We start from the raw sequence: 27967 nt of genomic DNA, 5'->3' as shown, positions 1-27967 counted from the left end.
CTCTGAATTGCTTCGGTATCTTCTTTTAACCCTACCTGGTGAGAACCCAAACACTCCCAACGGTATTCAACAACGGGCAGCAGTAGTGTCCTATATGCAGCTTTCTTTACAGATGGTCACATTTCCCTAAGATTCTCCCAATAAACCAAAGTCGACCATTTGCCTTCCCTACTACACTCCTCACCTGCTCAATCCATTTCATATTGCTATGCAATGTTGCATCTAGGTATTTAATTGATGTGACTGGGTCAAGCAGCACACTACTAATACTGCATTCAAATACATGGTGTACATAAAGTCCAAGAATACTTTCACTTGTTTATTGCACAAGAACTAAACATTGTACAGATGTCATACACATTGCATTTAGAAGAGAAACTCTGAAAGTTTTTATTACAAACATTCAATATGCGAACCATGAGTGACCCAGTAAATGTCAATATGGTAATCGAATTCTTGTCATACCCGTCCCAGCATGGCATCATCGACTGTGGTAGTCGCTTCCCGTATTCTCTCCCAGAGCTCTGCTACATCATGAGGTAGAGGCGGTACATTCACAAAATCTTTGTGTCCCCACAGAAAAAAGTCACACAGAGTAAGATCTGGTAATCATTGAGGCCATTTCATGAAACACCACACAGAAAGCTTGCTCTGCACCTGAACTCTCCATGTTTGGAACTAGTGCTGACTAAGCTATCAGCAAATTACCAAACCACACTATGGCGGTTTACATGGGGGAGGGAGGGCATCTTCAGGGTTTCTTTTCAAAAAGGCATTATGTATGATATCTGTACAATGTTTGGCTCTTGTACAATAAATAATTAAAAGTGTTCCCAGACTTTATGTACAACCTGTATTATGTGTTAGTTTTTCCTACTCATCTGAATTAAACTTACATCTTCTCCATTAAGAGCTAGTTGCCATTCATCACATCAACTAGTAAATTTGTCCAGCTCATCTGATATCCTCCTACAGTCACTCAATGATGACACCTTCCCATACATATCATCACCAGCAAGCAGCCACAGACTACTGCTTACCCTGTCCGCCAGATCATTTGTTTATACCTAGAAAATAACTGCTGTCCTATCACATGTCCCTGATGCACTTCTGGTGAAGCAATTGTCTCTGGTGAACAGTCACTATTGAAGACAGCATACTGGGTTCTGTTATTTAATAAGTATTTGAGCCACTTACCAGGGAGCCTAATCTGTGTGCTTGTACCTTTGTTAACTATCTGCAGTGTGGCACTCTGTCAAATGCTCCACACAAAGCCAGTAATGTGGAATCTGCCTGTTGACCATCACCCATCCCTGAGAATATCTTTTAAGGATTTCCTCAAACCCATGCCATATTACAGGTGATACCAGAGGTGCTCATTTCAATGAACAAAAATATTTCCCACATTAAAAGTAAATATATAAATCACCTTTATACCCGATATTAAAATTATGTACATAATAGTGATTCTCTGATCATTATGCTACCAGAGGTGGTTATGCTTTCCCCTATGCCAACATTTGAACTGATTTACCCTGTTGTTATTGGAGACACCCACACTTTATAACATAGACTTCAAACATCCACTACTCTGTAAAGCACTGTGAAATGCATGGCACTTGATACCCTACCATACGTTAGGGTATCTTTCCATTCCATGATGTATGGAGCTTAAATGCCTCTGTGCACACTGTAATTAGTCAACCCTTGTCTTTGCAGTCCCTATGGAAAGACATATAGGGAAATGCTTTATAATATTAGGACTTCCATTTAATACTGGTTCTTGGGTCTATGTCAAGTAGGCTTTCACAAGATAGCTGGAATCTATCTTCAAGCACCTGCCAATTCTATTTCTTTCAGTGTTTCTGTAATGCTCTCTTGCCATTTAAAATGAAAGATATGACCGTTTGTGCTGCCCTTCTTTGGAACTATGCAAACTTGGTGTATTAGAGTACCATATATAAATTATCGGTGAAGGTGTGGCAAGAAGACTTAATATTGATGGAGGATTCAACATCAAACTTTTAGATTTGTAGTCTGGCACTCATTATAATGAGTGGCAGATTTTGCTGCCCGGAAATAGCACATGACAGATCAATAGCAAAAGTAAAAGTTTCAATACTGAAATTAATTTCACTATTTAATTTTCTTCTTGTAGAACACTTAACCAGGGCACTCTAATAGCAGTGACTTAGAAAATAATTTGATAAGGTGGGATAACGAAGTATAGCCTATGGCATTCACAGACTCGAGTGTGCTATTTCTACTTCCTATAACCTTGGTGGTAGTAATAAATTTATACATAGAATATGGCAAGCTTTGACATATGCCAAAAAAGGATAGATTGGATGTGAGTTGGCAAAGCAAGGAATAAGAATACAAAATAATAACTGTGGTAACAGTCTAATGGCCGGGCTAGTCATTGCAATCAGTTGTTTCACGTCTGAAACATCTCAGTACGATAACACGAATGCTGCTCCATGACTGTTAAAGCCAAATCTAATTTTGAACAGAGTATGTCACTGCTCTACATTTAACACGCTGTTGTTTACAAAAAACTAAAATTGCAATTTAAACTCAGAAACAGTGTAGTAAGTCACAGAGAATCCTCTCAAAAGTTTTGTGATATGTGTTATAGACATACGGTTACTGTAAATCAACTATGAAAAACCTTGGAGGCGGCACATGATGTACATCCCTTGTGATTTATGTGCAGAAACTAGATTTTGAGAAACAAAGACATGAGGGAAGATCATATGCAAAGCAATAATTGTGGTAAGAGAACATTTCTGCAATAATAGAGAAATGATATTTTGATGGACATTGCAAACTATGCAAGTAATTCTAATGAGAACGACACATTCACCAGAACGGCCAAAGTTACAGCCAAAAACTCAATGCATATATTATATCAAGATCTAGCATTAAGATGATGCAAACGTAACAAGGCATATTGTAACAGAAGACTTATAAAATAACCAGTAGGTAGCAATGTTAACAATGTAAATGTAAATACTGATGACACACATTCGACAATCACCCAAAACATCATCCACCTAACAATAAAGATGTAATCAGTTTTTTCACGATTCCAATACACAATCAACACAAAACATAGAATGCATGAAAGAGTACAATACCAAGATGTGACTTAACATGAAACCTATTTCACCCATCATCCATATGAAGATATAATTCATTGTATCTGTATCACTTTTTGATACACAAAAACATAATTTTTACAATCAATCAAGCAAACTTTCATCCGAATTTATGCCGAAGTGCCTTCTAACATCCTCTCTATATCATACCACTGACACCATCCATGCCATGCAACATGCTTCAATTAGTGCTCTAACTTACAGTTTAATTAGAAGCTTGGAAGTGAAGAGGATATGGGCGAAGCAGAGGCCAATCATGCAGAAGACAGATAAATCAGTAATGAATACGAGGAGGATATTTTAGCAAGACTATGAAGGTAAATAGTTTCCTGTACTGCAATCTACCTTGTTTTCCATATCTGGGATGCACATTACAGTCTCCAGAATTACGTGTACGATCTTTAGTACTAAAAACAAAGCGATTTCGTAATTCTCGGCTCCAACAAGGGGACTGTTGAGGATAGGAATCATCCTTATTGGATCCATGGTCACTGTTATCACTCCCATCGTCCTGTAACCACACCCGTAAAACGTATTCAGCATTCTTAAGTTGCACATTTCTACAACATAAATATATTTCAAGTAGCTTCAATAGAAAGTGTCATTAAAACGATACACAAATCTGACTCACGTCTTCTTTTACGACCACAGAATTTTTTACTGGCATCTCTGTATCCAAATACTGACTTGTATCACCACTCCTAGTTTTCACCATTTTCAGAGACTGTATCTGTTTACTAAACTGTTGTAACAGCGATCCACAAAATTCTTCAACGCCAATAACATTCTGAGTTCTGGTGAAACAAATATGGTTCAATGGCCGATAATCACTTCCACAAAAGCAACTACAAAACAAGTAATTGCAACATAGATTCGAATACCACTTACAAAATATTGTGTTTCTTTCAGCAATTCAAAGAAAATTCACCATTTCACACACTGGCTCCAGCACTCACTTCCTCAACAGACAATGGACATCCTCCGAACTCAACGTGAGTCTTTCAACAACCGAACGTTATGAAATGGCGGTAATTCGTATTGGTAATGATCAATACTCCTTTGCAACAATTCAATATTGGCATCTAAATGTCTTGGAAAAATCCATTTTATGGTGAATACACTTGCTTCAGTTTCACTGATTCTATTTCCTTCTTTACAAGTTACATAACAAATTAAAGATTCTTAGAAACATTATCCTGAAAGCAACGGAAATACATTCCGTAGTTGTCCAACCTGTGCGCGGAAAACAAGTGAGCATCGAGCCATAACCAAGTTCGTAACGCGCGAAGTACATGTCAATATTACAATTGTTTTGATTTGAGTTCAGGAGGGTGATAAATAAGTGAGTGTTTTCTGTCGCTGTAACAATAAATATACCGTGTGTCCATAACGTTCGTACAGTAGGCATCTGTTTACAGTTGATGGGATATGTCTCGCGATATCAGATCTTTTTTCGCTCCGAAAAAGCTTGGTGAAGGAGAAACCTCTTTCAAGGAAAAAGTCTTGTCGAAATCGAAGCAAAAGAAAAGATTAATTTTGTCGGACTCGGATTCGGATGATGGCTCGAGCAAGCACCCAGAGGTCAAAGTTTCGAAAAAGAAAAAACTTTCCTTAAACAAGGGGAAGGAGAAAACAAATGATGAAAAAACATTAAAACCAATTAAAGTTTCAGACGTATTTGGAAGTGATCATATCAAAAGATCAACAGAGAAAACAGTGCCTACACCAAGCAAACAGGTGGCAAATAAAGTAACGGTGAATGTAAACTCTAAGAGTAATGAAGATTCCCTTGAAGGTGAACTTAGTGTGCCTTGGGATGAGTTAGATGAGATCGAATCGAAGTATTGGAGCACAGATAGACAGCATGCAGTGAATGTTGACTCCTGCGGTAGCCCAAAGAAAAGTGGAGAAAAAAGACGCCATGAACAAGATCAACGAAAAAAGAAGGCTGCTTCAGAAAGTGATGTGTTACCAACCAAGAAGAAGAAAGTATCCACAGACGAAAACAGTTCGTCTAAGGTAACTGCTGACTCTCCCCTGGCCTCCCCCTCTAGTCGTTCTGCAACAGAAAATGACAACACTCAGAGTAGTGGCACAGAGGAGGTGCAAGCTGAAAAAACACCGAAGGCAAAAAAGGTAAGAGGAAAGTCAGATGAGAATGCTGATAGTAGTCAGAAAAGTAAGAAGGAGACACCTAAAGCCTCAGATCAAGGCGCGTTATCAGCTGAAAAGAAGAAGGAGCATGCAATGAATTATATAAGATACCTTAACAGAGAAGGACCAAAGCATCGTGGAAGTAAAGTGATACCAGAAGGTTCACCAAACTGTTTGGAAGGGCTTGTGTTTGTTATTACTGGTGTACTGGATTCTCTGGATAGAGATGAAGCCACAGAATTAATTAAGAAATACGGAGGACGTGTAACGTCATCACTCAGTCGTAATACAAGTTACCTACTTGTTGGCGAAGACGCTGGGCCATCAAAGCTTGAAAAAGCAAAATCATTTAATACAAAACAGCTAGATGAGGATGGGTTATTAAACCTAGTTGTAGAACGATCTACTGGAAGTGGACTTCATAGCAGCTCTAAAGAAGACACAGGCAGAAAGGATACAGAAAAAAAGTCTGGAGGAAATCTAGCAAACAAAAATACTAAACCCTTAAATTGTGATTCAACGTCTGTTGTTTCTGTACTAAAAGTGAAAAGTAATGAAGGTACTGTTCATCACATTCATTCTGCACCAGCCACCCTTAAAAATTGTTCACAAATACCTAGTAGTCAGAATAATGGAAATTTAATGATAAACTATTCAACACCATCTTTGTGGGTGGAGAAATACCGACCAACAAGTTCAAAGCAGATTATAGGACAACAAGGAGAAAAGAGCGTAGTCAGGAAACTAAGTAAATGGCTTGAAAATTGGTACAAAAATCGCACTGGTGGGAAAAAGTTTAAACCAAGCCCCTGGGCAAAAGATGACGATGGGAGCTTCTACAAAGCTGCTCTTATTTCTGGTCCACCAGGAATTGGGAAAACAACAGCAGCCCACCTTGTTTCTAAGGAACTAGGTTTCGATATTGTAGAGTTCAATGCTTCAGACACAAGGTCAAAAAAGCTTTTACATGATGAAGTTACAGAACTTTTGTCTAGCAAGAGTCTGTATGGTCTTTTCCATGGAAAAGATGGCCGTGTAGCACCTTCTGCTAAACATGTGTTAATAATGGATGAAGTAGATGGAATGGCTGGAAATGAAGATAGAGGAGGTATTCAACAATTAATTCAGTTGGTAAAAAGTACTCATATTCCAATAATATGTATTTGTAATGACCGTAATCATCCAAAGATTCGTAGCTTAGTAAATTACTGCTTTGACTTGCGGGTTCAAAAACCAAGACTTGAACAGATACGAGGTGCTATGATGTCAGTTTGCTTTAAAGAAGGTTTGAAAATTCCACCTGATGCTCTAACTGATGTTATCACTTGTGCAAACCAAGATATTCGACAAGTTCTGAATAATTTGTCTATGTGGTATGTCAATACAAAGAACTTGTCATCAGAGGAAATCAAAACTGAGGCACAAAAATCAAAAAAAGAGTTTAAACTGGGACCTTGGGATGTCCTCAGAAAGGTATTTTCAGCTGAAGAACACAAGAAGATGACCATACATGATAAATCTGATTTGTTTTTTTATGATTATAACATCAGCCCATTATTTGTACAAGAAAACTATCTAAATGTTGTGCCTGCTGCAGCAGCAGGTAATATTGGCAAGACACTGGAACTCATTTCAGCAACTGCTGACAGTATTAGTTATGGGGACACAATTGAAAAAGCAATAAGATCAAGAGGCTCTTGGAGTTTGCTGCCAATGCAAGCAATGTTCTCAAGTGTGTTTCCTGGTGACTATATGCAAGGTTATATTAAAAGTCAGATTAACTTTCCCTCATGGCTGGGCAAAAACTCGAGATCTAATAAATTTGACAGACTCTCGCAGGAACTTCATGTCCATATGAGGCTTGCAATATCTGGAAGCAAGTTAGATCTTGCATTGGACTACCTTCCTTATATTAGGGATGCAATAGTAAAACCACTTATTAAGGAAGGTGCACCTGGTGTTCCACAAGCCCTCAGTGTACTTAAGAAATATTACTTACTGCGAGAAGATTTGGAAAGTTTGCTTGAATTATCGTCATGGCCAGACCAGAGGGACCCTATGTCATTGGTGGACAGCAAAGTGAAAGCTGCTTTGACGAGAGCATACAACAAGGAAGGCATAATGATACCATATGCTGTGCACACCACTGTTAAGAAGAAGGCCGGGGCATCATTCAGTGAAATGGAAGGTGCTGAAGGTGAAGAAACAATAGAGGATGTGGAAGAAGATGATGAAGAGACAGATGACATAAAGTCAGATGCCATGATAAAAATTGCTAAGAAGAAAACAGTAGCTGCAGAATCAACATCAGGAACATCTGAAGTAAAAAAGGGAAAGGGGAAAGGCAAAGGAAAACCAAAACAAAATAAATAGTTGTAGTGGGGAGTTTCTCACCCAGTCAATGAAATAAGTCTTCTGGCGTAGTATGGAAGAAATCTATTATTTGAATCATCACATTGTTACATTATTAAATTATTGCCTTAAACATTGTGTTACATGCTAACATTGCAAAAAGCGTTGTACTTGAGAATAACCCATTAGATGGTTACTCCTTTTGTATATTAAAGACGTGATTTTAAGGAGTACAGTGTAAAGTAAGAAAAATATAAATATCTGTGTGGAAATATTCCAAAAATTGCTGTTATTTCTGGTGTTTCTGTATTATATTGCAACTTAAGTTGTTGGAATTATAATTGCAATGTACAGTTTTTGTTTTATGTGAACTGAGTGACAACACTTAGATGAATGCATGCAAATTTGTACCATTTATAAGTGAACAGAACAGGTAAACTATTTTCATGCCTTTTACAGATTTAAAACTAACTTTGTTACTTAAATTGTGTAACTTGTTTGTAAAACATTTATATGTGATAAGTTTGTGGTACTTCCCTTAGATGAGGGAAATTGCAGGTTCATGACAGGTTAGGAGTGATGCACATATGCTATTGCTGATTCACTTGAAGAAATATGTTAGATTTGCCGTTTTTCCAATCAGTTATTTTGTGCAATTTACATATCCTTGTGATTTATGTTTAAATGTGTGCGCAATACTTATTTATTGGCATTAGTTACCATATTTATCCATCTCATGTGCAACAAAATACTTTTGTAAAGTAATTCCAGAATTGTCTCATTAGCGAAAGACTAGCTCATTATGTCAAGGAATCTACAGACCGAGCTTAGTAGCTACTGCAGTTCAATGTTCCTGTATACATAAAACGTTGTTGAAAAGATTTGATGAGGACAAATTATCACCGCCACTACATGGCAAACTCAACTACAATGACTGGATTGAATTTTTTTTGGGGGGGGGGGGGGGGGGCGTTTGTGGGAGGTTATGCTCCATTTATTATTTTTTATTTTCGACAAAATCACTTGGTTATAATTGTAACATAAAAAAGTTATTACGTCAAAGAAAATTGTATTAGAATTTACATTTTGTCTGTACAATGATCATAGTTACCATTTTTTTAATATTAAGAAATGTAGTAATGTCTCACCAACTTTTAAATATATTGTGTATGGATGGTACTGGTGGAAAACCAATAGGTGTAAGAAAGCGATTTGCTTTTACTATTAGCGAACAAATCATTTCTTGGTCAATGTATAAAAATTAGGTTAACTTAATAATTACTGCAAAATCTAATGTCCTTATGTATGAGATGCCTTCTCTCAGAAAACTTTACAAGTTAGATGACTCCTGTTGAATACTTTTTATGTTTGATATCTCTCAGAAATTTCTGTACTCACCTCTTTGCCATACATTGTATGTTGTTATTTTGCCATATGACTCATTTTCACCTTACATCAGCAGATAACACACAGATTTTAGTATGTTTGCAAAAGTTGGCACCAGGTTAGCCATTCTGTCAACTTTTCTTCATCTGATTTCCCAATATGCAATTTATTTTTGCATCATTTCTGATCTGACACTTTATGTAGACTAGCTGCATGAATCTCTCTCTCTCTCTCTCTCTCTCTCTCTCTCTCTCTCTCTCTCTTTCTTTTAAGCTGCATGAATCTCTCTCGAGAGAGAGAGAGAAGCTATGTTTTTAATACTATGTCATAGGGAAAGTTGCTTTCATTATACCAGTACTAAGAACAGCTCCCTAATTAACTGGAGAATTGACTGTATCATGTGTTTTTCAATTTTTGTCAAATTTAATACAAAGTTATGTGTATTAATGAAAACAGCAATGTCTTCTACAAGCACAATAAAACACTTGTATTGGTTTGATTATGACATATTGAGCATAGCAACATGAATGAAACTGCACTTTTCCTGAGACATATAAAATGAACTATATGCCCTCTATAATCTATTTGTTTATTTTTATAATGTTTTGTGAATATTGTGTGTGTGTGTGTGTGTGTGTGTGTGTGTGTGTGTGTGTGTGTGTGAGAGAGAGAGAGAGAGAGAGAGAGAGAGAGAGAGAGAGAGAGACTGGCTGGCAGGCTGACTGTGTTTTTCATACTGTGTCATAGGGGAAGTTACTTTTGTGATACCAATAGTAAGACCAGTTTCATAACTAACTGTAGCACTGGTTGTATTGTGTATATTTTTTTCAATTTTTGTAAAATATTTTTAGAATACACTTTTTACCATCAAACTCGTTTTCTGCCTTTTGTTGCTGCTTTGCAAATCCTGAAGAATACAATACAATACAAGTGTGTGTGTGTGTGTGTGTGTGTGTGTGTGTGTGTGTGTGTGTGTGTGTGTGTGTGTGTCTATAGAGTTCCTCATGTCACAATGACTTCTCAGCTAAAGCTGTTAAATTACTGTGGTACCAAAGCCAGATATCGAAATTTTCATTGACAGAATTTAACTGTTGCGGTAACAAGGTTGTAGACCACAGTGTCTGTTCAACAAAACGTGCACCAGTGTCCTGGCTTTTCGTGTACCAGTATCCTGACTTAAATTCCAAACCCTTTCAAAACTTTAGGAGGTTAGGGTGTAAGACATAACGACTGTTCCTCTTATTAAGGAGAACAAATTATAACTCATTACTACACATTTTGAGATGACAGTAACACTCACATGTAAAGTTTCTCTCCTGTTCAGTTTCTGAATGGGGAACTTAGTATACATCATCACTGTTGTGGATTCTGCACCAGTTCAATAGCCAGTCAATACCCTATACAGTTGTAATTCACAGTGCCTCAAGATCATCATTCACAGTACCAGGAGGAGACAGTTAGTGTGGTTGTTGAAATGTGCAAAGAACTAACACAGTAACTTGTCTGAACATACTAAATTTGTATTTCATAGTTAACACTTTATTTGTTGTCGAAATGTGCAAAGAATTGAATCAGTAACTTGTCGGAACATCCAAATATGTGTCTTTCATAGTTAACACTTTATATTTTATCTTCATATTGTGGAACAAATTTTTATTTTTCAGAGACACTGTTGGTGAATTCAAAAGTTAAATTAAAGCTGGTTTGGATAAAATATGCAGTCATGAGATATATGGCAAAAATATAGAATTTGATTATAAAATTTAACAGAACAGAGATAGTGGAAATTCAAGCAATCACCAATTAGCTGTGGGGATCAGATGGACACCATATTTTAATTTCTCCATCAGGCTGTAGTGGATGTAGTTTAGTATGAAATTGCCCCAAAGTGTGAATGATGTGACTAATTGATGACTACATTTGAGAATGACTCTTACAAGTACTTGAGCAGTGCAGTATAGGTATGGATGGAAGATGTTATAAAAATCCCATATTTGCACATTTCTTTTTGAAAATCATTACATAATCCTGCACTTCGTGTTCCTAGGGTCACAAGAATGTTTCTTAAATTCTTGCTGTGCACAACATTAGAATTATGGAAAATATCAGTAAATTTGGGCAGTTATTATTTCTGTGCAACATTACTATTTCACAAAGCTGCTGGTTGAATATTGGCAGTTATTACGATTTATCTCGATTGTGTAGTGGCTGTAGACAATTTAATTTCCATTTCTGTGGCAATAAACATTTGCATCTATTATAAAATTTTCACCGATAGACACTTACAAAAATAATTTGCTTATACTAATCATGTGAACATAATATTAGATAAATAATTTTAATTCTTTTTTTGTAAATATAGGTATCTTTTATAATAATTTTCATTGTCTTTCATAAGTAAATTTCATTATGCAAAGTATTTAAGCGTTAAAAGATACAGTACATTTAAATTACATAATGTAATTGTCACTAAATATTTTAATTTTTAAATATTTTATCAAACAATCCAGTTTAGAAATCCCTTAGGTGTTATCTTTGTTTTAACAAAGCTTTTTAATTGAATATACTTGACTCTCACCATGAGTAAGTATGTAAACTGTTACAGAATCATCAGAAATGGCAATCAACCTGAGGAATGTCCCTGTTATTTTCACGTAGGATGTAATATAACTTACATGAGGAAAGATGCTGCTCACTTCTGTGACTGTTACTACAACTACACAATATTGAGAAAGAGCAGCTAATGTTGAAACTTCGAGCTGATTTCGCAGTGCTGCAAGAAGAGTTAACAGTTTGGTATGCTGTAGTTGGCAATAAGTAGAGTTAGTTCAAGACCATGAGACTGCATTACAGTCACTGCTTTCCAGAAAAGATCCAGGAGACATTACAAGTCCAATTGCTTCAGTCTAACTGCCTCCAATTGCTTCAATGCTTTGGAGACTGAGGACAAAAGCTTTTAGATGTCTTAAATTCTGTAGCAGTCTGTCAGTGCAGGGCATCATGTGCATGCTAAGTATAGGAAGAAAAGTTTTGAAGAAGATCAAAGAGGGCTTATTGCTGTGTATTAGTCCAGGAGCGACATGTCAGAACTTGTTCAGAACACAGGGAAAAGATTACCAGGTAACTAGTGTATTTCAGCCAAGTGCAGGGGTTAGTAATGCCATCTGTGATGTAGGCTCTGTGAGGAAGGACCTTCGATAAGAAAAATCATGTAATAATAGCAAGGGCATAGGTAATAGTTTGGACTGTAATCACATTTATACAACTGAGGATGTCATCAGGCTGAGAATGCTTCTTACACTAGTGTGAAAATTGTGTCATTCTTGAGCGATATGGTAAGCCTTGGCATTCTGTGGTACATGTTAATGCAGAGCTTGGAAAATCACTCAGAGGAAAGGCACAAATGCTTCAAATGGCTCTGAGCACTATGGGACTCAACTTCTGAGGTCATCAGTCCCCTAGAACCCCTACTTAAACCTAACTATCCTAAGGACATCACACACATCCATGCCTGAGGCAGGATTCGAACCTGCGACCGTAACGGTCTTGCGGTTCCAGACTGTAGCGCCTAGAACCAAACGGCCACTCCGGCCGGCTGGAAAGGCACATTCATACATGGGTGTGGCTGATGCATCACCCCTAACTTTGTTAAATTATACATAGTGTGGTTTGCATCTGAATGCTTTGTATGGCTGATTGCTTGAGTCCATTGCATCTCAGTGATTTCCAGTTCACCCACTAGACCCTTTTTTAGCAAATTCATCTGGAAAACAGAATAAATATAGTAACAGTTGAAACAGCTAGTAGTGCAACAATACACCACAGATTGGGCAGTTCCATAGGACATGATAGAAAATGCATGGAGTGTCTTCCACCAAACAACAGAAGCGTATAAATAAAAAATATGAACTCTACATATCCACCCAGCAATATGTAAGTGTAGATGGAATTTTAGCAGACTGGTGCACATCAGCACACCACATAGAAATCACTCAAATTGAACATATTCGTCTTGATGGATACAGTGTAGTACTGTAGAACCAATAAAACAAAAGGGGAGTGGCTGTATATGCACAAAGTGGAGCTAAATCCCACGCCCTTCTGCTTGACAAACATTGTGTTGAACATCTTTTTGAATGCTCAACTACAATAGTGGATCAAGAAGCGCACAGCTTGCAGTATTGAAAATTTGCAGACCACTAGCAGAGAGTACGGTACCTCAAGATTCAAAAATCAATTAGAAACAGTTTCAATACGATTATACAGACTTAGCTGGAATATCGTTTTTTGTGGAGGCTATTAACATTTTTCTTTTGACAGATAGTACTGACCCAACATCACCTAGAGTCATAGATGTCCAGCTTTGGATTATTTTCCACAGGAAAATTTCCTGAGAGTACTGAAGGATATAGTGCAACAGACCTTCCTCCCTCCCCCCTTCCCACCCCCCATGGACCATGCCCATTGGTGGGGTGGCTTACATGCCTCAGCAATACAGATAGCTGTACCATAGATACAACCACAACGGAGGGGTATCTGTTGAGAGTCCAGAATGTGTGGTTCCTGGAGAGGGGCAGCAGCCTTCTGAGTAGAGGCAGTGGCAACAGTCTGGATGATTGACTGATGTGGCCTTGTAACATAAAAAAACGGCCTTGCTGTGCTGGTACTGTGAACAGTTGAAATCAAGGGGAAGCTACTACCATAATTTTTCCTGAGGACATGCAGTTCTGCTGTAAGGTTAAATGATGCTGGTGTCCTCTTGGGTAAAATATTCAGGAGGAGACTAATCAGAAGGATGTCATCATCAGGAGAAACAAAACTGCCATTCTGTGAATTGAGCATGGGATGTTAGATTCCTTAATTGGCCAGGTAGTTTAGAATATTTGAAAAGGGATATGGATAGATAGAAGGTAGACATAGTGAGAATTAGTGAAGTTTGGTGGAAGGTGGAACAGGACTTCTCATCAGGTGAATACATGGTTTTAAATACAAAGTCAAATAGGGGTAATGCAGGAGTGGGTATAATAATGAATTTAAAAAAAAATAGGAATGCCAGTAAGCTACAGTGAACAGCATATTGAATGTATTATCATAGCCAAGATAGACACGAAGCCAACGCCTACCACAGCAGCACAAGTTTACATGCCAATTAGCTCTGCAGATGATGATGTTATTGAAGAAATTCATGATGAGATTAAAGAAATTCAGATAGTTAAAGGAGATGAAAATTTAATGTTATGGGAACTGGAATTTGATAGTAGGGAAAGGAAGCTAAGGAAAAAATAGTTGGTGAATATGGACTGGGGGAAAGGAATGAAAGAGGAAGCTGCCTGGTAGAATTTTCCACAAAGCATAATTTGATCATTGCTGACACTTGGTTGAAGAATAATAAAAGAAGGTTGCGTACGGGGAAGAGACCTGGAGAGAACAGAAGGTTTTAGATTGACTATATAATGGTTAGATAAAGATTTAGGAACCAGATTTTAAATTGTAAGGCATTTCCAGGACCAGGTGTGATCTCTGACCACAATTTATTGGGTGTGAACTGTAGATTAAAACTGAAGAAATTTGAAAAAAAAAGGGTGGAAATTAAGAAATGGGACATGGATAAGTTGAAAGAACTGGAGTTTCATAGGGAAAATTAGGCAGCAGTTAACTAGAATAGGGAAAAGGAATACAATAGAAAATGAATGGGTAACTTTGAAGAGATGAAATAGTGAAGGCAGGAGAGGATCAAATAAATAAGGAGACAAGGTCTAGTAGAAATCCTTGGATTACACAAGATTAATGAATTTAACTGATGAAAGGAGAAAATTTAAAACTGCAGCAAATGAAGCAGGCAAAATGGAATCCAAATATTTAAAAATAGACTGACAGGAAGCACAAAATTGCTAAGCAGGAATAGCTGAAAGGTGGAAGGAGTATATGGAGGATCTATACAATGGAAATGAACTTGAAAGTAATATTATAGAAAGGGAAGTGGATGTAAATGAAGATGAGATGGGAGATATGACACTGCGAGAAAAAATTGACAAAGCTCTGAAAGATCTAAGTCGAAACAAGACCACGATAGTAGACAATATTCTGTTAAAACTTCTGATAGCCTTGTGAGAACAAACCATAACAAAACTCTTGCATTTGGTGTGCAAGATATATGAGACAGGCAAAATACCCTCAGACTTAACGAAGTATGTAGTAATTGCGATTCCAAAGAAAGCAGTTGTTGACAGGTGTGAAAATTACCAAACTATGAGTTTAATAAGTCATGGTTATTGCAAAATACTAACACAAATTCTTTACAGAAGGGTGGAAAATCTGCTAGAAGCCAACCTTGGGGAAGATCAGTTTGGGTTCCACAGAAATGTAGGAACATGCAAGGCAATACTCACCCTATGACTTATATTAGAAGTTAAGGAAAGGCAAACCTAAATTTTTAGCATTTGTAGACTTTGAGAAAGCTTTTGATGATGTTGACTGAAATAATCTCTTTGAAATTCTGAGGGTAGCAGGAGTAAAGGATTCTCTACACAGAAAGCAAAACAAAATCTCAGAAATAAAGTTTGATCGGAGCTACACAAGAAAAATCATCCTTTTGGTGTACTCAGGGACCTTGCCGGAGCCTTTGATTATGTGAATCACAAAGTTTCACTTGTCAAAGTAAACCATTGTGGCATTAATGCCAATCCTCTTGTGTGGATGGAATCTTATCCCCATAAGAAAAAGCAGAGGTTTCATTAACAGACTGTGTCTCATGTATGACATTAATCTCAGAATGGGGAAGCGTAACTTGTGCAGTGCCACAGGAATCAATACAGCCCCCACTCTTGTTCCAAATTACATAAATGATCTTCAAACAACTCTGAAGAGCTGTTCAAGAACTGTAATGTTTGCTGGTGACACGAACATATTAATCAAAGGTCCAAACTCAACCCTAGCAGACACAGCTCCAACAATAGCGGAGTGAGCCCAGTTGTTCGGAGCTTAATCCCACAGCGGCTCAAATTATGCAATTTCAAACCAACAATAATGACCTGTTAGCACCAGAAGTAGACATTGACAGCCATACACTGAATGAAGTGCAGTGCATAAAATTCCTTGGAGTCCAGCTGGTTAATAAGTTAAAAATGGAGGCAACACGTGGATAATCTAATCAAGAAGCTTAGATGTGTCTTGCTATGCTGACCTAAAGGCAAAATTGTTTGCTTGTTTTTCATATTTTCACTTCCAGTTGTCTTGAGGAATTATCTTCTAAGGCAGTGCACATATAGTAAACTGTTCAGAAGATTTGATTTGAACAGGGAGATTAAAATGACTGTGGTCATAACCCATTATTGTTTGCACTGAAAAAGGCTTTGTTGTGCAGTTTCACTCCCTGTGGTTCTACTAAAGCCAATTAGTACTCTTAAAGAGTAATAGGAGGTCCTTTACTAGTTCTTTATTAGACACAATTTCTTCAGGATGTGATACATGAATATTCTTTGTCTTTCTCCAACTCTTCACATTGGATGACTGAGTGTGGTGTGGTTTCATCAACCTCATCACACAGTCTGTGTATAGTGGCTCCTTTCTCAATACCCATTGTGTGTTGGTGTTTCTTAAAGTTCCCACATCCTGTCATTACTCTTATCATGATCTTAATTTGTCTCCTGTTCGAGACAAGGATTACAGAACTTCTCTCAAAACAAAGGTTTGACGTCATTAGCTTGCCTTGTCTTTGTTTTTGGATCATAGTCTAATACTGTACATGCTGCCTTCTGATCCAGTTTCATAGTTTTGATTTGATCATTGATTTATTGAGTTTAGGACAGGTTATGGTCCAATAAATAGAGTCGTTGCACCTCTCCTGGCAGCCTTTCAGACTGTTCATTGCCACCGATTCCTGAGTGACCAGGGACCCGCAGCAGGTTTACACTCTGCTTTCGCCTGGTCTCACAATGGCTTTGTGGCATTCATCAATGATCCTTGATCCTGTTGCAGGGGCTGATAGAAATTTCAGAGCTACTTTCTGTCTGAATAAAAGTAGATACTACAGTCTCTGTAGGGCCTCCACACACACTCTGATAGCAGATATTTCCTATTGGAATACCGTGTCCAGCTTCCTTGAGAGATCACGTTCTTTAGTCTAGTCTGTACCCCGTACACCATGATCTGAGCACCTTTATCTTTTTTTGACTTACCAGTAAACCAGACTACGTCTCCTGTATGGTCTTGTAGTTCATTGCTCCACTGCTCCATACTTCCAAATGTTATGTGGAAAGGTTTATTGAAGCAGTGGGAAGTTATTGCATAGTTAGCCAGCATTTCCGCAATCATTCCTACGTTTACCATAATCCCTATTTCAGTGTGGGATTCTGGATATCCTAAGGGTATCCAGTTATTTCTAGTTTTTAGATTGTATGCCTCTTTCACTGCCCCAATTTTAACCCGCTGGTGTAATGATGGCATGTCCGCATGGTCCTTATCCCAGCAGTGGGTGTACAGCTAATTCTGCCTGTTGTGCCTAAGCCCCTTATTACAATATCCAACTTCTTTGATCAAAGATCTTGTCAAACTTATTTAATTAAAGAAATTCACTGGAACTGTTACACTATTGTCAAAATTTTTATCATAGTTGTTGGAGAATGGATTCTGAACAGTTAACCACCTGTACAGCAGCATTTAATTTAATTCTGGTAGCAAGTGCATTGCTTAAAAAGAAAAAGAAACTGAAGCAGTTGTGAGCAAATCCGTGGATAGAAGGAAGACAAGCTCAAAGTGTTCACCAGAATTTGCTTAGTGCACTGTATTGCAAGGACACAAAAGAGCTATGAAAATTATTTGAGAATGGATGAACAAACATATCAGTTTGTCTTTATGAATGTAGCCCCTCATATTTCTAAACAAGATGCTCATTTAAGAAATGCCATATCTGCTAAAGATCATCTCATAGTGCTGTTAAGATTTTTAGCAACAAGTGAAACCTATTGAAACTTGCAATATAGTAATCACATCCCACTGCGTACCATTTCACATACTGACCCAGAAATGTGTGTAGCAAAATATAAATCAAGAAAGGATGTATAACGTTAGGTTATGTTATTTGGAGTAACATTTATTTCACTTTACTGATAACACTTTTACTTCCACAACACCACAGACACCATAATCCATTTAATTTCTTCCTTACATCATCCACAGTGCAGCCTCTTCGAATACAGCTGATGTCTGCAACTGTTTCTTTATGACAGCGTAACCACTTATTGAGGTTTTTATAATTAGTGTGTTTGGTGTTATGAACAACTGCACATTCTTCATTCTTGGAAATTATCAATATGGAGGTAGCTGCACACCAAGTAAACTCTGAAGTCATTTTACAGGTCTATACTCTAACTTTGATCAAAGAAATCTCTGATAAAAGTTTCCATAGTACACTTTCAAAGATTCAACCAAAGAAATTTGACAGTGTAATATGGACCTAAGAAGCCAAGTCTCTGCCCCTTGCCAGGTGCCACAGCAGCCACTTTCTGTTCTACTTTGTCCCACCGTACTATACCCCCATAAATTATCACAGGTCTTACTACAGTTGTGTATATCCAGTACATACTCTTGGTGTTTAAATCCAGTTTTTTCCTCAGGTTCTTCTAGTGCTCATAAGGGTACATTTCACCTTGGAACATGTATTCTTTATGTGGGAGGTCCACGATAGTTTTGCATCCAGCTACTTCATTATCCCCTCCACAAGTAGAGTGTCATAAAGAAGACTACAATTCCAGTACATTTGCTGGATATGCTTTCTTGTAAATGGTACAACAACAGGTTTTTTTTTTTTGTGCTGACTCTTGGATCCTGTTTCCTGCTCTGGCCCTAGTCTTAACACAATGTTCAATGCTCATTGTGCCATGGTTCTAATAGAACTAACATAGTACTAGCCAATTTGTAAAGTATCAATATGACTAAGTCATCCACATATCCTTGGCTAAAGTAGTCTCTACCTGTATTCTCACTGACATGGTCTTACTGCACCTGTATATGGTGGTTTCAGTGTCATGCTCTTCTGCAGTTGTAACAATGGATTCGAATTTGATGTTGCTAAAAGCCCCCTCGATATCCAGGAAGATGCAGAGAGCGATTGCCAGAAAGTGTAGTGCTTTTTCCACCTTCCCAACAAGTTGGTGAAGTCCTGTTTCACTTTATTTGCCCAGTTGAAATCCATGTTGGTTTACACACAAAGGAACTTTAGTTATCCTCTGTTCCCTGATGTCCACATTAATCAGTTTTTCTAAGTACTTTAAAAGAAAGGAGGAGAGGCTGATCAATCTCATATCCTTGGCCTTTGTTTGACCAGTTCTCCATAGCATCGGAATGAAAACAACCCTCAGTGTCCTCCAAGCATCAGGAATGATTCCTCCTGCTACGCTGGTCCTAAACAACCTGCATAGAAATCTAATTAAACTCTATCCTGCCTGATGCAGTAGAATTAGAAAGACTCCATCTGGGCCTTATGACTTGAATGGCTTTTCTTTTTTTCATCAGTACATTCTCTGGCAGATTCTGAGTTCTTCCTTTGATTGCCTGTAAGCTAGTGCCTCTCAGAGATTGGACATTGGTCTGTGTTGTCTGCCAGAGTGCACTGAGGAAGATGAAACTTCAGGAGCACATCAAGCATCTCATTCACTGTCCAAGCATACACACCATCCTGTTGCTTTAGAGCAGGCTACCTCCTGTGTTGGTGAGGATTTTGTGAGGTCTGGTGCAAGTAGGTGTACCCTCTGTTTTCCCACAGAACACCTTCCAGGATGAGAGTTTCCCTCCCTTAATCACAAGATTGTATTGGCAAGGGCCCCCAAATATTTTGCCCATTGGCCTGTCCTTCTTGCAATGTTGAAAAGTCGTCTTACCTTTGCAATTCCAGGTTATTGTTCCTCCAAAGTACATTCCTGTTTGTGTACTTCTTGGTGATGGGCAATTTTCTAAGTATAAGGCCATAATGGCAGACATCACTCTGTCTGACATTTCCTCGAAATCTACTGGATTCCTTATCAAAATTCTGACTTCAGATAGGCATGAGTTGAGGTCTTTCCTATAAGTTTCCCAATGTTTCTTCCTAGGATTTGTGTAGGGGTTGATTCTTGATGCTGAAATTTTTTACATTGTAGGTTCCAAATGACATGGCAATTCTGAAGTAAGCCTGCTGTGTGGTTTCTGTAATTTTTATTATATCACATTTTTCTATATCACCTTATCTTTACAATCTCAACTTTTAAATCAAAAATTACATTGTTACTGCCAAAATTAAAAACACATCCAATCACATCAGAGGCATGCCCACTTCTACTCATTGTGCTGTACTAACAATATATCCCAGAGTCTACAAACTTTCTGGATAAAAGAAGAATCTTCACCAAGTTGTATCATTATTTATAAATGAGTCCAGAAATAAATTTGATAATTAGCATTAGATTGAGCAATTAATAATAGGACATTTAAGTTTGCCAGATATTTTGTAATTTCAAATGTTTCTAAAAGAAAAGTAATATTAACTGTACATACAGAGCTAGTACATATTGAGTGTAACAAAGAAAATAAGGTGATTTATTTTAATACATTTTAGCCTGAGATATAATGCATCATACACAAAATCATATTAATTTCTTTTAGTTAAACAGCTGAGATAATATTAACCTGCTTAAAAGGTAGAAAGTATTTTTGGCATCAATAACTTCTGTTGAATAAAGATAATGTTAGAGGAGGGTGTCCCTTTACAGTATCCCCCTCACACAATTTGGAAACAATGCGTTTACAAGATTTTATCACAGACTATAAGGTTTACCAAATGGTATACAAAAAGATAGAATACAGATGTATAGTAGTATCTGATACATAACATATTACAGAAAACATAAGCATAAGATCTACTATACACATCATAATCTATACATACATCAGGACATTGCATACAGATTTTCAGGTGTGTGGAACATTCTTTCATGAGACAATTGATACAAAGTCAAAACTACATCACTGAACCACAGAAATAAATAAAGATCAAGGTAAATTACTAGAATTACAAATTGTAGGTTTACATCCATGAAATCACACCTTTAAAATCTCCAAAGGGAAGAGGAAAAAAATTCAGAGCCTAAGTGTACAGCGAGTGAGGGGACTCGGAAAACTCCCGACGACGAGTATAGACCACAAGAATACACTCAATCATGTGTGGGAGTATAGCACAAAATCAATCAACCACAAAAATTATATTTAAGGATATGTTGATTCATGAAAGGACAAAATAATGAAAAAATATAAAGCCTAAGCTTATGATGTGGGGACCGGCCCATAAATCCAAACCACATTGGGTACAAACCAGCAAAAAACGTTTCAACACAACAAAATGAATAAAGCTCATAATCATATCAATAAGTTCAATCATATGCAAAAATAATTGTAAGAATCATCTAGCCTCAATCAATAGTTGTACACTCTCCTTGAGTACAAGTCGCAATGACCAGGGGTACTCAGAACAGAGTTAAGCGTGAGTCTGCCCACAACTCAAGTTCCATTCAGGTACAATATTGCAGTACTCAGGATAAATATTGGTAAACCAAGTCATAGTTAGCTTTGAATGATGACATAATCTAGTAGCTTGAGGACCAAAATAGTGTATGAAAGCAGACTCGTATATATCTTGTTATATTGTCTTCCACGCTTGTCCAAACAAACTATCCTACATACATAAAGACCAAGAAGAGTCATCTACAATTGATGAAAATTGGTAGAAAAATACATACTGATTTCAAGTTACATAATATATTGGTAAGTTAATCCCCCTACTTGAATAAACATACATTTATGTGAAATTACACTGCTTTTTGCAGTCTTGGTTAACAATTTACAAATCTCACTCACAATACTGATGTAGTTGACAGCTGCTTGAGTACATTGCTGAGCACCTATGATCTCTCGTAAGTCGACTGGTCCAGAATGGTACAGTCACACAGCAGTGTGGGGAGTGAATCCGACCACATCTTTCAGTTCTCTCCCTAGAGTTCTCATCACATACTCCAACAGATTGGTAACTTCCTGTCTAGCACTCATATCAAATCCTGAAACATTGTTTTGTGTACTAAATATTATGTTCAATACCTTCTTCACATCACACAGCATATGCTCTCCCTGTTTATATTCCAAAAGCAATTATGTAGGCTTTATGTCAGGTGAGATTAAAAAGTGTTCACATATGAAACTGTAATAAAAAGAGTTAAATGGACTGAAAAAAGGAACTAACAAGGCAATATAGACAGATATACTAAGATATTATTCCTAATTTTTACGGTATAAATTATGAACACTGCCCTATTTCAAAATTGCAAAAAGATCTACTCATTTAGTCTCTTGGCATATATGTATCAAATTCTAAAGCACAAATCTATTACAAAACATAATTATATAGTGTATCATAGATTTTAACTCAATCAATAATAAGACAAAACTTTAGAAATCACATCATCTTACGTACTACATTCCTGGTAAACAAATCACGATTATATAGTCTTATAAATCTACAAATGTAGTGTATATTTCCTTCTAGCTAGGTCTCATTATGCAGACAAGTTCATAGGTCTTGTCCTCTATACTAAATGTTAACAGTACTTGACATTTTACATACTTGCTTTGCTTACCAGTAGCTCCTCTTATCTTTACACCTACAATGGGCATTTCCACAAAATTTTTACTATACTTTATCTTGTCTCTAAATCGTTCAGATATACCACAAATCGAACTATCTGTATCTATCAAACAGTTACCTTCCCACTGATCAATCTTAATCTTAATGTAAGGACAATCAAAATCTGAATCATCTTCTCTGTTATTAGACACTTCATGTAAAAGGATGTGGACCATATAGGTGATCTAAATGATTAATGGAAAATCTCATATAACAATGTGAAACAAATACTAACAAAGAGATAGAGGGGCTGGTCAGTACTTACCTCAGCTCAGTACAGCTGACAGATACACAAAACAGAACAGAAAATTTACATTCCTAGCTTTCGGAACTTAGTTCCTTTATCAGCGAGGAAAGAGGGGAGGGGGAAAAAAGGGAAGAAGGGAAAGTGGATTCTTTCTCCTCTCTCCTCCCTGATGAAGGAACAAAGTTCCGAAAGCTAGGAATGTAAATTTTCTGTTCTGTTTTGTGTATCTATCAGCTGTACTGAGCTGAGGTAAGTACTGCTCAGCCCCTCTATCTCTTTGTCAGTATTTGTTTCACTTCATGTAAAAGATCATTTTCAATTTCATCAGTGCTACATCCACAATGTTTTTACAGGGTTTTATCAACTTTACTGGTATCATAGCACTACTTTGGTTGCTCATGTTGTCAGGTAAAGATTGAACACAATGACTGGATTCCATAGCACAACTAACATCACTTATTACAGAAGGAACACAAAATATATAGAATTTCTTTCACTTCATTGCACCAATTTGGATACAAATTTTTAACAACCACAGCTAACTTACTCCAGAATGCACATTTATCTATGTTATTATCAACCTGGTCCCAAACAAACTTCAAAAAGTTTTTGCCTTTATTCCCCATGCTAACAGATACCTCACCTTCACTGTTTGGATCATTACTCTGCATGAAATTAATAACAAATGCTTTGACTGGACTAGTAGATCTTGACTCTCACTAACATGATCACATACATCACTTAACTTACCTGTGTTGTCAACATCATTCACAAATAACTTAGAAACTTCATTATTCTTAAACTCCACAAATACCTGATACCCATCATCATCATCATCATCATCATCATCATCATCATTATCATTACATTCTTCCTAAATTACTTCATCAATAACATCATTAACAACACAAGTCTCATCTCCATCAAAGTCACTTACATCACCTACATTCATTTCCAATAAGCTACCAGTCTCAGATCTACCAACCACAGTTATTTCACAGCTCTCTTTCATATCTATATAAAAAAAATCACCTAGTTCAGATCCAATACAGTCATCACCTGATTTACATACATCAATATCACTGTTTTCTGACCAAGAGAGGAAATCATTAGTACATACACTATGTGATCAAAAGTACCTGGACAACTGACGTCAAAATGACTTACAAGTTTATGGCGTCCTCCATCGGTAATGCTGGAATTCCATAAAGTGTTGGCCCACCTTTAGCCTTGATGACAGCTTCCACTCTCACAGGCATACTTCAATCAGGTGCTGGAAGGTTTCTTGGAGAAAGGCAGCCCATTCTTGACGGAGTGCTGCACTGAGGATAGGTATCAATGTTGGTCAGTGAGGCCTGGCACGAAGTTGACATTCCAAAACATACCAAAGGTATTCTATAGGATTCAGGTCAGGACTCTGTGCAGGCCACTCCATTACAGGAATGTTATTGTCATGTAACCACTCCGCCACAAGCCATGCATTATGAACAGGTGCTCGATCGTGTTGAAAGATGCAATCGCCCTCCTCAAATTGCTCTTCAGCAGTGGAAAGCAAGAAGGTGCTTATAACACCATTGTAGACCTGTGCTGTGATAGTGCCATGCAAAGCAATAATGGGTGCAAGCCCCCTCCATGAAAAACTCAACCATGCCATAATACCAACACATCCGAAGTTTACTGTTGGCACTACACACATTGGCAGATGACGTTCACCAGGCATTCGCCATCCCCACATCCTGCCATTGGATCACCACATTGTGTACCATGATTCATCACTCTGCTCAATGTTTTCCCACTGTTCTCTTGTCCAATTTTTACGCTCCTTATGCCAAGCAAGGTGACATTTGACATTTACCGGCGCGATGTGTGGCTTATGAGCAGCTGCTTGACCATTAAATCCAAGTTTTCTCACCTCCCGGCTAACTGTCGTAGTACCTGAAGTGGATCCCGACACAGTTTGTAATTCCTGTGTGATGGTCTGGCTAGATGTCTGCCTATTACACATAATGGCCCTCTTCAACTGTTGGCCGTCTCTGTCAGTCAACAGACAAGGTCGGCCTGTATGCTATTGTGCTGTACATGTTCCTTCACATTTTCACTTCACTATCACATTGGAAACAGTGGACCTATGGGTGTTTAGGAGTGTGGAAATCTCATGTACAAACGTGTGGTACTAGTGACACCCAATCACGTGACCACGTTTGAAGTCCATGAGTTCTGCGGAGTGTCCCATTCTGCTCTCTCATGATGTCTAATGACCACTGACATTGTTGATATAGAATACCTGGCAGTACGTGTCAGCACAATGCACCTAATATGAAAAATGTATGTTTTTGGGGGTGCCCGGATACTTTCGATCACATAAGGTACTACTTCAAAATTCTCATTGCTCTCGCATTCTGGTTTGTGATTAGCACCTACATCACTATAATTAAACATAGTAACCCAAAACTCCTGATCGAAACATAAATGAGAGATCTGAATTCCTTCTGTTCAACTTCAGATACCTGTGCCATATCTTTAATACTGTTATTATTGTCTAATTGTAAGTGTAAATTGGGGGCCCTGTGCTTGTGTTTCCTCACCCCAAAACTGTGAACCTTCATTGAGGCAGACTGCCATTTCCCGAGCAGTTACCTCTATGATTGTTTCTTCTATTAAATTGCCCATGGTTATTCCCATACTGCTGGTGTCCAAAATTTCTGTCTCTATTAAAATTTTGACCCTGATAGACATTACTGTTATCTCCGTTCCTGTAGTTATGACCACTGCGATATCTATCACTTCGATTATTATTGTACATACTTCTTCCCATTGCCCTATCCAATCTGTCAACATATTGTAAAACTGTTCAAGACAATTGTCTGGTCTGTGTACTAACTCCCACTGCAACCTTTCTGGTAATCTCTTTTTGAGTGCATCAATCAATGTCATTTCATCAAATGGTTTGTCAAGGTGTGTAATTCCTTAAGTTGGTTCTTACAAAACTCTTTGAGGGTGCTGTTCCTATTCCTATAATTAGGGCAATTAAAAACTTCACTTTTAGTTCTCCTTTGTTCAGCTTCTGACCAAAATTTATTTAAAAACTTTTTCAAAACTTTGCTATTTTTCTCACTGACTTAAATTTAAATTTACCCAAGACATCTTTTAACAAATTTAAATTTTTGACAGTCACTCATGCCTGACACAAAACTCTCTACAGTGGTGCAGAAAATTCACTGGATGTAAATTGTCTGATGGAAAACTTTTGATTGGAACATTGGACCACACGATACCATTGTTTGAATACAGATTTTTGTGAATGCAACTTTCCTGAACTGCTGAAATTTTTTGATCTAAAACATTTTCATTAGTTTGTATATTGTTTTCAACATTTAAAAGTTTTTGATCTAAACTACTAAAGTACTGTTCCATTTTTTCCCATACAGTCTTCTGTTCAACTCTGATGTCATTAACATTCTTTGTCTGTTTTACATATTTAACAATGAACTCATTTTCCAAAACAATAAATTTATTTTTTTAAGACATCAACTTTTTCAATCACACTTTTTAACCCCTCTGACAACACGTGTGTTAGCTCAGGAACCTGATTACTATGTTAGTCTATTTGGTATTGTAACCTAACCATTCTACTATTGTTTTCAGTTTTTAGGTCATTTAATTGTCCTTGTAGTGAAGTAAATTTTCTGTTATTGTCTGTCCTTATTTCAGTTAACTGTTCATTAACAGCACTAAATTTGCTATTATTATCTGTCTTCATTTCCTCTAGCTTTGCCAAAATTAACTTCAGAATATCAGTTTTTACTGTTTCTTTTCTGACTACGCTTTCACTCAGCTCAGCCGTGTCCTGACTGGGTCTCACAGCTCTCAATTCTGCATCACTACTACCCTCATCTCTTTTCATTTTGTTAACAATCACACGAGTCCACTAACAAATTAATTTCACAAATAGTTTGTATTTGTCTTTCCTTTTTGATGTCCTTCTTCATAGTTGTAAAGTCCTCTTCAATTGATCTGGTCCGTCATTGTTGGTAGCATCTTGTCACTGTTGAAGCGACTTTTTGGGCAGTATTTGTCTTTCGTTTTTGATGTCCTTCTTCGTAATTGTAAAGTCCTCTTTCAATTGATCTGGTCCATCATTATTGGTAGCATCTTGTCACTGTTGATGCGACTTTATTGGGCAGTCCTCGGTCTTCTTTCTTCATGTGATCAGAAATTCCTTTATATATAAACTGAAAATGGCACAAATCACTGTCCCTTCTTCTGCAACAGACAGAACTTTATTACCATTCAACTGATCCCGGGTGATGCCACCAGCTGTATCTTACCCTCCCTCATATCACCTTTTGATTGTCACTCATTTCCTAATCAGTTTCTTTTAATAAGCTTCAATAGTAGTAAGATTTACAAATAAACTTTTTTACTTCTCTTCTTTTCTCGTAGTTGGCTCCAGTTCATCTCGTCTAGTGGTTGATTCTTGAAATTTTTGACATTGTAGGTTCCAAATGACATGATAATTCTGAAGTAAGCCTGCTCCGTAGTTTCTGTTTCTGTGATTTTGATTATATCACATTTTTTCTATAGCACACTCTCGTTGCAGTCACCACTTTGAAATTGAAAATTACATTGTTGCTGCAAAAATTAAAAACACGTCCAATCACGTCAGAAGCATACCCACTTCAACTCATTCTGTAGTACTAACAATATTCCAAAGAGTTTACAAACTTTCTTGACAAAAGAAGAATCTTCACCAAGTTATATCATTATTTTATAATTGAGTCCAGAAATAATTTTGATAATTAGTGTTAGACTGTGCAATTAAATTTTAATTATGCCAGATATTTTGTAATTTCAAATGTTTCTAAAAGAAAAGTAATATCAACTGCACATACAGAGTTTGTACATATTGATTGTAAAAAAGAAAATAAAGTGCTTTATTTTTGTACTTTTTAGCCTGAGAGA

At 37.2% G+C, this 27967-nt stretch overlaps 2 protein-coding genes across 3 annotated transcripts in view; one reads left to right on the top strand and one right to left on the bottom strand.

The window, feature by feature from the left end:
• LOC126279024 (ATPase family AAA domain-containing protein 2-like) overlaps window positions 1–4362 on the bottom strand; it is a 215332-nt gene extending 210970 nt beyond the window's left edge. The window contains exons 1-3 of one of the 2 annotated variants that reach the window (XM_049979414.1): window positions 4050–4362; window positions 3793–3955; window positions 3507–3672 (exon numbers count right to left, since the gene is read on the bottom strand). In XM_049979414.1, the coding sequence (XP_049835371.1) occupies window positions 3507–3672; window positions 3793–3876 (250 nt within the window). In that variant the 5' untranslated portion in view covers window positions 3877–3955; window positions 4050–4362. The remainder of the gene's footprint in view (window positions 1–3506; window positions 3673–3792; window positions 3956–4049) is intronic. The other variant, XM_049979415.1, reaches the window with a different exon arrangement.
• A 19-nt stretch (window positions 4363–4381) lies between these two features.
• Window positions 4382–9929, top strand: LOC126279025 (replication factor C subunit 1). Its single transcript, XM_049979416.1, has one exon. The coding sequence runs from the start codon at window positions 4590–4592 to the stop codon at window positions 7686–7688; it is 3099 nt and encodes a 1032-aa protein (XP_049835373.1). The 5' UTR covers window positions 4382–4589; the 3' UTR covers window positions 7689–9929.
• Window positions 9930–27967: the final 18038 nt, after the last annotated feature.

This window comes from Schistocerca gregaria, chromosome 6 (assembly GCF_023897955.1).
Source record: "Schistocerca gregaria isolate iqSchGreg1 chromosome 6, iqSchGreg1.2, whole genome shotgun sequence".
Lineage (NCBI taxonomy): Eukaryota > Metazoa > Arthropoda > Insecta > Orthoptera > Acrididae > Schistocerca > Schistocerca gregaria.
This window is presented reverse-complemented; position numbering and strand designations above follow the sequence as displayed.